Consider the following 12,150-nt stretch of genomic DNA (forward strand, 5'->3'; position numbering starts at 1 on the left):
CAATGAATGAGTAAATTGAAGGGCTAGTATATGCATTGACTGGTATTGGGAAAAAAAAAAACCCCACAAACAACAAACAACAAACAACAGACCTCAGCTAAATCACAGTAAGACAGCTGTTCACTAGGCACATTTTTAGGCACAAATCCTAAACAATAGCCTAAATGAAAACCCATCTTGCTCTGCTGGTGCAGACGCACACTGTACGTGTACCTCTGTAGATCAGCCATAACGAAGATTTTGTCCTAGCTAAATTCAATTAGATTCTTATTTAAGGGGGAATAGAGGAATCTCTTGCCCAGTGGAGTGCCACATTAGCGCACAAGAGCCCAAGGGAAGCCTGAGCAGTGCTGTAACGTGGTAAGCATGACCTTCCTCAGCAGCTGCCGAGCTTTGTGGAGCTTTCCCAAGAAGTGTTGACTAAAAATACGTTTTTACCTTTCTCCCAAGTGAACAACAGATTGATCAAATCTTTTAAGTCATCTGCAAAACGCTGTTAAAACACACAGTATGGCCAGCAAACAATGCTGGTTTCAACCCCCTCCTCTCAAAGGAAGAAAGGGAATTCACTCTCAGAGCTTCCTTGGCTGTAACAAAAACCTGTGGAATCATCATGAAATGTGGGCCGAGGTCAGCCTCCCAGCTGGGGAGATCAGGCAGATCCATAAAACATCCTCATCTCTTTTACAATTATGTTGTGAGTCTATTAATCATATGCCTTTCAGAATCACTCTATGCAGGAGAGAGAAAGAGGTCGCCAGGATTTTAGGCAGCCTTATACAAGGAATCACAAAGAGCAATTGGAAATGAAATTACTTGTAAATCATAGCTGAGTTTTTCCAGGGTGTTTGGAGGATTTTGTCATGTATCCACATGAACCTGTATCTTTTGATGCATTAATACAAAGAACACAGAAGAATTAGAACTGCTCTCGGAGCTCAGTACCGCTTCACTAGGCAACGCAACACCATTTCACAGGCACCTATTCATTCACACATTTGATGATCTGGTACAGAACTGGAAGTCACAGACATGATCCCCAGTTGCTTTGGATTGCCACAACACTGCTAATTTCACCAAGCCCAGGGCAATCAACGCCATGAGGATGAGGATATGCCCCAAGGAAGGGTATGGGTTTTGGTTTTATCTGTCAATGCAGTTCTCTTACACCATTTCCTCCTGCTGGTATGCAAAGAGGGCTAAGCAGAACTGCTCATGCAGCTGATGAGAGAAAATTTGTGTGTGTGGAGATTATGAAACTGATAAACAAACCAGCTGAATGGCTCTTGCATCACAAGAGGACCCTCCTTGCTACCTTCCCAGAAAGTGCCCCATCACACAGGCCTTATGAGGCTGTTGTCATGATACTCGTAAAGAGGTTTAAGCTGAGGACAGGTAAGATCAGAAGAAGAGGAAGGCAAGAAGGGCTGATGGGTGGGACAGGAGCAGGGAGGAGCACTTCCTAGGATCAAAAGCAGGAATCCTTTTCAGCAGTCTCCTAATTCAGTGCATGCCGATGGAGAAGACTGGAACTCTTACTCCATTTCTACCATTAGGCTTTTTCTCCTCAGCACCCTAAGTGTCAAGTTATGTGGTCCCAATTACTGTCACATTCCAGGTCCTCCCTAAAAACTGGGTTGAGTTCAGAATTGCTCAAGCACTATTCAGGCTGTCTATGTGGGGGGTAAATATGACATCAGCCTCCACTTAAACATGTCTCCAAGTACTTTGTCCATTTCTCTGTCCTCTCAACCAACCAGAGAAGGAAGGTGGACAAGGCTTGTATTTTCTCTTTCATCTCCTGCGGTACATGGTTTTATGCACAAGAGATGATGTGGATATTGGGAGCACCTGGAAATCCTAGACAGGGCTGCCATGCTAGGCATGGTGCTAAGTGCACCACAAGAGAGGCCATCCTCCCAGGGGGTTGGAAATGGCATCATCTCACAGGCAGTGTCCTCTGAGAGGGAGCCCAAAGCTGCAGCTAGCCTTTGAGGCTAACCTTGCAGCCATTCACACTTGAATCACCAACAGAAGATCCCCTGGAGGCATGATACCGGTTCAGGTGCAGCACACTGTGAATGCTAAGCAGGCTCTTTTTGATTTCAGGATCCAGGCATTCCCCTCCAGGTAAGTTAAAGAGCCCATTTCTTGTCCATAAACTGGCAGATCAAATGATCCAGGCACAGAGAAAGAAGGAAGAAAATGGCTTTGCTTCTTGCCTTTTATGGGGCAGTGTGACCAGTAGAGCAGAGGACAGTAGTGCAGGGGGAGGAGCGTTCCCTCTGCTTTTGCTGTTTCAGCTCTCTGCGAAGTTTAATGCTGCTGCTTCAAGTTTCAGAAAAGGAGGGGAGGCACTCTTAAAAGGCTCAGCAAATACACCTCCCTTACTTGTCTATATTTATACAAACTCTGTTTTCCTAAAGCAGCTCTTAAAGAAAATGCCTATTTCATTCTATGATATAATAATAATATGTGCTTTTGCTGAATTTTGACTGATCTGCCCAATAAATATTAGAGCTTTGTAGAATATGACATTTCTTTTTCAGAGCAAATTTCATGGGTTTTTTGTTTTTCTTATCTATACACAGTTGGCACTTTCTCACTTTCAACACAGTTCTCTTTTTGTGAAAACCTTTTTCAGTCAGGCTTTCAATTCCCCCCTCTCTCATTCTTTGCTTCCAGCCTCTCTATTTTTTTAAACAGAAGTAACTGAAGAGCTCCAACTTCAAACACCTTCCAGTCAATAACACAGCTGAAACTGATAAATCTCTGAGAAAGTTTTCAGCTTCAGCAAAGCTGCCCATTTTGTCAAGATGACATTCAGAGGGAAAGACTTATTCACCACCTTTAACCCTTTCTCTTCACAAACTAATGCAAACCAGCATAAGCCAAAAGCTCATTAGGTACTTTGACAGAGGTTTATGTGACGTTTTTCAGACTGTAATTAATGCCAGCCCTTCGCACCACAAATCCGCCTGCTCTTGGCTGACAAGGCTGGGTGCTCCCCATTTCTTTAATCAAGCCACTCATGTTAGCCACCTCAGAATGGATTTAAGAACATAACGTTTGGCTTGCGGTTCAGAAAATCCTGGTCATGATATTGTTTCTATTTCCTGATCCCATGTCTCTCAAGTCACAAAAGGCTTTCAAAGTTGGCTGTGTAAACATTTACAATGGAAAAACTTATGCAAATACATGTTAGTAGACATTTTTACAGCACTTTCCCTTTCTATAATCCCCACCATCACACTATAAAAATTATTTGTGTACATGCTGGTTACAAGGCAAATCAAAAGGGTCATACTAAAAACACTCAATGGAAGCAACGGTGTATTCTAGTAACATGTTCCCTGACCTGCAACTTGGGCCCGAGGCCTGCGCAACCTGATTGCCCCTCCTTCCTCCTGCCTGTCCTGGCTATTCATCTGCAGCCACCCTTCTTTCTCCGCTCCCTCCAGAAAGACAAAACTCTTCCCCATGTTATTACAAACATCTTAACAGGCATGTACAGAGGCTTTCTGCACTTTGTGAACACCCCCATTACCCAGCCACTGATCTCTGACAGTCCAACGCCTACACTTACAGGGCAGTTACCCAGCCCCATGCTTTCCTGCAGATGAATCCTCTGCAGTAGACTGTGCTGTCACCAGAAGTTCAACCTCAAAGACAAGCAGTTAGACCAGAGTTGTAAACAGCAGCACCACCTTCACCACTGCAAGAAACATGCTTTCAGAAACTACACTGAGAAACCTGCTTGTATTTTAATATGGGGTAAGGATGAAGTAAGTTTTATTAATCTGCTGCACAATGGCAGCAAAGAGGATCTGACAGGCAGAACAGGGTCCCAGAGAGGCTCTTTTGATCTCTCCTAAGCAAAGAACAACCATCTTCTCTCTCTCTAATGCAAAGTCAAATGCTTCATCCTTCACCTACTGAATTCAATCTCCTCTTGCCCCTGCACTCCTGCCTCCAGGAATAACACCTGCCCTTCACAAACCCAGGACAGGAGGCCTTGCTCTCCGGTCCCTAGCCCCATCCCAGAATGGGGGGTCAGGGCTGCCAGCACTTCTCTCCTCTCCCTATTTCCCATATAATGGGAAAATATGAAATATTTACTCTGTAAGCCACATCCATGATGCAGTTAGAAATCACTGGTGTGCTGGGTGTATCATGCACAGCTCCAGGAACTGTTTGAAGCCTTTTGCTGAATGGTATACAGCATTGTACAAGCAGGCGGGTCAAACATATGCTGAACCAGGGTGAGAAAAGTGCCTGGGAGGGTACCAAGCTCCATACTTGAGCTGTTAAATGTAAATATCTGACCCAATTTGTTAACAGGCTCAAAGAGGTCAAGAGGTTATTTTCTTTCAGAGCACAGCCACAGCATCTTTGATTATTCTCTCCTTTTGAATCAGGGGCAAGAGTAGCATGAGCAGTACAGCAGTAAAAGAATATGGGGTTTGTTCAGACTGGCCCTGCTCCCAAGCCTTCCCTACCCTGTGGCCCAGTCAGGTGAAACCTGCCATTCTCTGATGTGGGATGCACCTTCCCAGTGGGTACAGTGGCTGTTTGCCACCGTGCTGGAGAGGGTGCAGGGGGTAACACCCTGCCAAAGCATGGACAAAAGTGTCCATGTAACGCGCGGGGTTGAAAGCTGTACTTACAGCACGCAGAGTGCATATGCCGAAGCAACTGACTCACTGGCCCGCACAAGGAAGCTGCCATCCTTGCCTACTTTGGAGAGCAGGTCTTCGGCTCTGGAACGAGTGATGTTGCCGTGGTACCAGCACTGATCCATCGCTGGAGCTGGAGGAAACCTGAATGCCAATACAGGAGCTGCCAGAGCTGCCTGTGTGTCTGTGTGTAACGATCAGGCAGCTTCAGCTCACCAGCTTCCTGTTTCAATAGTACAGAGAGGGAAAGGAAACTCAGCCGCGGACAACTTCCTCAACTCAAACAGCTCAGAGCGTGACATGTTCCTGCAGCCCCCGCTCTCCCTCTTCATGCTGCAACTGAAGTGACTAGCAAGCCCGTGTTCCCTGCTTTTCCCTCCCCCTTCATGTCCTAATACTCCATATCAAAAAGTCCCAGCTGGGGATCTCTCCTGCTTGCCCACCAATTCAGTCCCCCAGGCTTTGGTGGCCTGCTGTCCCATTTACGATCTCTTGCAGACCCTTTGAGTCTCCATCTTTTTCCTGTCTGTCTGACCTACACACTACAGGTCTCCACAAGGAATAAATAAATCTCAGACTGACCAGAAACACACTGTGCATTGGATACTTGGCACTGACTGCCCCATTCCTGCCTTGTCTAGTCCTCATATCTAGCTAGGTGTGAGGAGGGGACTTCAAAGAACTGAAAAAAAAAAATTACCCCTGCATGTTTCCATGCACAGAAGCAGACTTAGAGGCTGATTTGCTCCGGGGATTTGTGACCAAAGCTCCCTGCCAGCTACAGAGATGGATTCAAAGATCTTTCCTACTCTAAATCCCCAAAGGTGGAATAGAGAAAAGCCATCTTTTAATGTCTGGCAACCTGCGTCAAAGAGGGGAGAACTGGAGCTTTCACTTCCCTTTTCTTTGCACATCTGCCTCCTGTCTATGTTGTGTGGCATGCTCAGTGCTGCATCTCCAAGGCAGAGCAATGAGGGGCATGTTTGCAGCAATGAAGGACATTGCTACAGGGGCACTGCCTGCACAGCAAATTTGGTTGCCTATCCTGTACCTCCAACCACTCTGCCTTAGAAGGCAGCAGTTCTGCACATCTACGTTTGAGCTATACCTAAAAGCAGCAGCTGAGCTGGGACTCTGTCTGAGACTCAGACTACAGAGTCTGAGGGAGAGAGTTCCCAGGAAAGGCATAGACACTGTTAGCCCTATGCAACCCTCACCTCCCAGAGCCAGAAGTGCTGGAACCATGGTACCCGGATCACATGTGGAGTGCTGCCCCTGTACACAGCATGGACAGCAAGGCAGGAGGGAGCAGTCTACCACCAAAGTGGGAGACTAGAATTTCTGGGTATGGAGAGCATTTGTCTGCTGGCCTTCCTGGTGCTTTCAGTTAACCAGACATATGCTGCGCAGTGTCAAGCTTGATCTCTGCCATTGAGATTAAACTGTGGGCACCAGCAATTCAAAGTCGTGCAGCCAGCACAGGACCCTGCTAAATGGGCAGAACTGCAACATGCAGGGCTTCCTGTCCACACTGAGCAAGCACTGTCTACAGACCAAAATTAGCTCATCGGGATGTGCCCTTCAGCTTCACCCAGATCCATATAGGGCTTCAGGAGCCAAACTCCCACAGATTCAGGTGTCCTGATGGAGTCAGAGGCTGAATGCCACAAAGTGGCTCTGCATGGACAGTAGCTGTAAGCTCTTGTAAGCTACAGAGTGGTTACAACCCTATTTTCTCCACTGAGATGAGTGTCTGCAAAGGGACTCTGCAGCTCCTTTGACAGTCCTGCCTGGCCATAGTGTGCTGCTAGCCTCACCTGTACCAGCTCCTTGGGATTTCTGATACTTACAGTAGCTTCTCTGGAGCACAGCTGCAGCAGGAAGAAGAACAGCTCTGAATGTCAACCCGCTGCTTGACCTCACAGTGCTTTCCATGCAACGGACCTGTATGTGGATGTAGAGTGGACAGAGCTGCTGCACAACATGAGTTTTGCTGGAATGAAACTGTGTTTGGAGAGCTTCTCCTGACCTTCTGCAAGTTAACACAAGGTAATAGAGAGATACAAGCCCTGGTTAGACATCTGAGACCGATTAGCTGAGCTGTATACTTAACACTTAACTCCTATCCATCCCGCCACCAACTTCAGTTTTTAGCAAGTTGCTGCTATTTCCTTCAAATGTGTGAATCCCCTGTCCAGCCACACACAACTCCTTGACTTGAAGACATAAGCAAGGGGATAGGATCCAAACACATGTCTGACTGTGGCAATAAGATGTGCAGGCTTGTTTCTGTGAGTATTTATTGGTTCTAAAAGAAAGCACAGTACAGCTCTAGCTGCTCAAAAGGTGAATTCCAATCTCCTAACATAAACAGCTCCGTGATCCCTAATGGCTCATTTGCAATGCTGCCTGAAGAGGAAATGGCATCTGTTTTACTTCTGCAGCACTGGAGAAAGACCAATACCTGGGTGGTCAGCAAACAAGTGTGTGTGTATCCTGAACTACCCGATTTCCAAAGGACAGCGGTGACTTCTTCTGTCCCACACAGAGACAAGAGGCTGTTCTGCAGGAGATATTTACACCATTCATTTTCTTTCCATTCATGCCTGTGTCAGAGAAGGCTGGTGAGTAGATCTGAGGAAGAAGAGATTAGAAAAGTTATCTACAGGGGAGCTAGAGTGCTTGCCATAGAGCAGGAGTGAAGCAATCAGCCTGCACCAGTTACATGTCAGGTGATAGTACAAAAGTAACCAGCACAGACCTAAGGTTTCCACAAGGAATAGGATGTGCTTCGAATAGTCTACACCGTCACCCCACAGTCAGGACAAAGCACCATCTAAGAGCTACCCTTGTAAAACAAAAGAATAATGGGTGCATCTGTCAGAAAAATCCAACCCAGACTCAACAGAAGCTTTCAGTTTAAATGAAATACTGCTGCTGCAGTTATCTTACTTGAGGGAATGAGGCCACAGACAAAGAACTGGGACACGTTTTGATGTTGGATAATCAAAAAGTGCAGCCCTTGCAGTCTATGGACAAAGCAAACATTACTTTTCCCCACGTTCGGGTTCTATTGCAAGCTGTCTCTTAGACATTGCAATTAACGCTTTATCTAAACTGGGTTTGCTACAGATGTCCAGGTAGTATTGTGCCAGCTGGCTGTGAACTCACCAGCCTGTCCAGAACCAGTGGGTAAATACTGTCTGTAGCATATTCAAGATGCACAGTGACCATCTAAAACTCCCACATATATCCAGCCTGTGCACTACATCAGCATGGGCACTACCAGGCTTGGTTGGATGAAAAGTTCTCAAAGATGTATTTTGATGTCATGAAACAAAAGTGTTTCATAGTATGCTGGACAAGGGAGGTTAAGTTATAGGACAGCAGTTAGCTTTACTGAAGTCTAAATATAACATTCCCTCATTAGGCATCAGTAAGAAGCTATTGGCCACCAAGGTGTATTTAGGGCCGACAGCTAAAGAGCACATGAGTAATACTCACAAAGTACTGGTTAGCTGAGCCACTCTGTGCTACTCCAGCCCAGCATATTACTGACCTGCTGCTTGGGAAAGGCTCAGTGAATTATACCTGTATTTGTGAAGGCCATGAGATCCCTGCACTCCCTTGGTGCCTCCAGGTGCCCTGAAACAAACCTAGATAGTGAGAAAAATCAGGGGCTCTTCTCCCATTACCTCTGAAAGCTATCAGCAATAAAAGGCAAGGGTGGGGGCAATGAGCAAGCAGAGACTCACAGACCTGAGCAGTGACAATGCAAAGGATCCTATGGGACCTGACAGGGGATTCATTCCGAGAGCGCTCTGGAAAGCGAGTATTTTTCTTCACCGATAAAGCAAACAAACATATTTTCCTTAGAGCCATTCCACACTTGCACACACACAGAATACAGCACACAGCAAACAAGCACAGACTGGTTCACAAAGCAGAATTTTGTCCAGAGGCATAGGTAAAGCTTTCCTAACTCCATCTGCTTGGACGTGTCTCTCTTGGTACCCATTCATTCCTGGTCACTCCCCTTGTCTACTCACTGCATAATGCCTCCTTTCAAAGCACACCATAGCCTCAGAATAGTCTCTCTCTCACCAAAACTGGGACTGTTTCCTTCAGAAACCTGCTGAAAATCTGTCTATGTTGGAAAGCTTTCCAGCTTGAGCATTCTCATGCTGCTCCGGGCTTGGTCAGGTCCCCTTCCTCTGACACCTGTGCCTTTGCAATTTTCTGGAAGCACAGCAATATTATTTGTTTCACACACTGCCTCGTATGCCAATAATACTCTAATAAAAACAGCCATGCTTGCAAGACATTGGGTTGTCAGCAATAAGAGCAGTTGCTGTGTGGATCATAGCTTAGCACTTGTTTTAGAAAGACCAGCGAGTATTTCCCCTCCTGACCATAATTTGGGAGCTCCCTCTGCAGACCTCTCCTGATCCTGCAGTTTCAATACAGGCAAAAAGCCATTTCTGCCACTTGCCCTGTCCCCCAACATGGGGAGGTCCTGGTGTCCTGCATGGGTCCTGCTGCTGCTGCCCAGGGAGAGGAAACAGCTGGAGCACATGAGGCTGTGGTTTTCTAACACATGAGAAACTGCAGCTTCTCAGAAGCAAAAGGGCAAATGAGCAAGAACATACAGCATGGGAAGTAAGAAGAAGGGCAAATTAGACAGAAGTCCCTCGGGGAGCCTAGGAACTCAGCAAGGCAACCCTAAATCCACTGTGGAAGTGGGCAAGGAATATCCCAAGAGCAAGACATCCCATGGCCTTGGTGAAATGTGAAGACAGCAAGCTCTGAAAGCCAGAGTTGCCAGCAAGTTGCTACACTGACCGCAAGAAGCAGCACACGTAGCTGGAGCCAAAGCAGTTTTCTGAAGAAGGGAACTGCAGATACAGGCAGTAAGCCCAGTGTCCTCTCTAGCACTTTCTCCGCAACTTACTAAGTACAGCTCAGCATAAAATCACTGCTCTCCTCAGGCCCTGCACTGTCAGTGTGCGCATCCCTAATTAAACCTACTGAGGCCTCAAGGCAAGAGGCCCTACACAAAGGTTTTAAGCATGTGATGTTTATAGATGGCAGATGAAGGGAAAGGCAAGAAGGGAGAACAGGCAACAGAAAACAAAACCAAATCCATGTTCAGTTTTAGTACGTTTAATAGACTTTGTAATCTGTAGACACCACAAGCCAATGCCAAACTAAGGGTGCAAGAGGAGTTCAAAATCCTTTTGCTGAAAGATGAGAAGTGGCAGTGAAAAGAAGTATCAACAAAAAGGTGGGTTTTAGAGGGATGCTGATGGAAAGGCTTGAGATCAGCACTCTGATGGAAATGCTTGCTTCAAAGTGAACATTACAAATATTATCTCTTCACATTGTTGGCGGGTCCCATATTCAAAGAGGCAGGAGAACAAGGGTGAGCCATCTGGCCCAACCCCTATGTACTGCAGATCCGAATAAGCACACAGGCCCTTGAAGAGGATGCTTGGTTTTGTCCAGCATGCTGGATTTAAAGGGCTTTTGTTGAGGTAAATTCCTAAATCTCTTCGACCCTTTGGGTCTGTAGGATGAGTGTACAGCAACCAACTATCTTGGCATCTGACATCAGAGGGAGGTGGGAAGGCAGTAACACTTCCATGACATCCAAAGGGAGGTTCTACTAGCATTTCAACCCGCTGGCCTTCCTCAAAGTCCACCCCGTAGTTGTAGCTGACAGCCTGGATTCTGGCTCCTCTGCTGCTCCTTGCATTGCAGTAGAGGACCTTCCTGCCACAGGTGTGTATCTCTGCTACCTGGCACTCCACTGCACTCTCCTCCTCCACGAAGTTCCCCATCTCCCATGTTGTCCCGTGGTCAAAGCTGAGGAAGCAGAAGGCATGAGGGGTGGGGCGTTGCTTAGGGTCCAAGATACGATACGCATAGGCAGGAATTACAAGGCTCCGGGCCTCGTTGAGCAACTGTAATCCATGACCCGGCCCCACTGCAAAAGTGGCCCAGTTCTTGTACTCAGTGCTAATGGTATCATTGGTGACATCCTGAGCAGTGCTCCAGGTGCATCCTTGGTCCATGCTAGTGACGTAGCAGAGACGTACCAAGTTGATCTTCGTCCTGAGCTGATGCTGCTCAGAGATTTTTCCTGGGACAGCTATGAAGAACAGGATCAGTTTTCCTGAGACCTCATCATAAACAGGACAGGGGTTCATAGATCGGTGGTGTTTCAGCTGTGCACTGACAATGGTCTCCATGCTATTCCACTGCCAGGGCCCGTGTGAAGGGAGACAAGAATGAAACACACGATTACATATAGATCCACGTTACAGCATAAGGATGCTTGGATAAAAGTTACAGAAAAGCACGAGAAGAACAGAAGAGGAGCAAGAAATGGGATGACAATATACTGGCATTGCCAAGCATAAGTGAAAATTATTTGGATGACACAATGCAGGCGCACTTCACCAAACAGGTGGGTTATGTCCTTTTTAACTACTACTCACTGAGGAGCTGATAGCTTTGTCTCAATGTAGCTAGTGTCTGATGACACTGTTTGAAAAACTGCAGTAGCCGAATTTTCAGAAATTCTCACAAATAGATATCTATGACACACAGACATGGCCAGTGGTCAAAGTGTGCTGGTACAGACACTGTGCTGTGTCAGTGTTTCTTAGGAAGTCAGCTAGATAGCTGAGCCCTTTTCAGGTATCTTGGATGCTGACAAATTCCTTTCCATTATGACTCCTATTCCTTCATTTTGATCCATGTGTGAATGGGCATTCCAGCTTACACTGAGGCACCTTGCTAGAGCTGATTGCATGGCTTTCCACACTCTGGTGTGGAAATTTGGACCCTGAGTTGTATGACGCAGAAAATAGGCTGCAGAGCAGGTAGAACTACCCTCCAAGCCTTGTCTTTCTTTACATGAATAGCGCATAACACAAACACATTTCTAACACCAATATTGCAATTAGAAAATTATTCCTACATAGTGTAATTGGCTTGGGAAAAGAAGCACTATGTTCCAGTAAGATTATACTAATTAGCTTTTCTACCCTGACTTGCTGATTACCCTTTTTGGTCACGTCTTATCTTTGTCTACTCAACCAGTATTAACATTTTTTTGGATATTTAATATTTCCACTTTAAGAAACTCTAGCATGTGAACAAAAATTACTAAGTTTATGACCAACTGAGCCCTACTTAACTAAATTACAGGGGGTTACACAAGATGTTACCTGAATGGAATGACACTGCAGGTGCACTCAGAGGCTGCTTCTGCTAGGCAGACTCCAGCTCTTAATCTAAGACAACCAGTCACCAATGAAGGATTGGAATAGAAAAATATAATGACTTCTTTTTTTTTTCCCCTAAGACATTAATGCATTTGCAAATGCAAAAAAAAAAATTATAAATAGAGTATCCACCACCCCCAGTCACCCAGCAAGATAACTGTTAATAATAACTGGTAGATTAA

The 12,150-nt window shown here is 46.0% G+C and overlaps 2 protein-coding genes across 2 annotated transcripts in view; both read right to left on the reverse strand.

The window, feature by feature from the left end:
* INPP5D (inositol polyphosphate-5-phosphatase D) overlaps window positions 1–4,801 on the reverse strand; it is a 53,963-nt gene extending 49,162 nt beyond the window's left edge. The window contains exon 1 of the mRNA XM_009947394.1: window positions 4,668–4,801. Within this exon, the coding sequence (XP_009945696.1) occupies window positions 4,668–4,801 (134 nt within the window). The remainder of the gene's footprint in view (window positions 1–4,667) is intronic.
* Window positions 4,802–9,997: 5,196 nt separating this feature from the next.
* The window catches only part of NEU2 (neuraminidase 2), a 32,977-nt gene continuing 30,824 nt past the window's right edge, over window positions 9,998–12,150 (reverse strand). Inside the window, exon 3 of the mRNA XM_009947393.2 lies at window positions 9,998–10,936. Within this exon, the coding sequence (XP_009945695.2) occupies window positions 9,998–10,936 (939 nt within the window). The remainder of the gene's footprint in view (window positions 10,937–12,150) is intronic.

Source organism: Leptosomus discolor, chromosome 7 (assembly GCF_034619465.1).
Source record: "Leptosomus discolor isolate bLepDis1 chromosome 7, bLepDis1.hap2, whole genome shotgun sequence".
In the NCBI taxonomy this organism is placed as follows: Eukaryota; Metazoa; Chordata; class Aves; order Leptosomiformes; family Leptosomidae; genus Leptosomus; species Leptosomus discolor.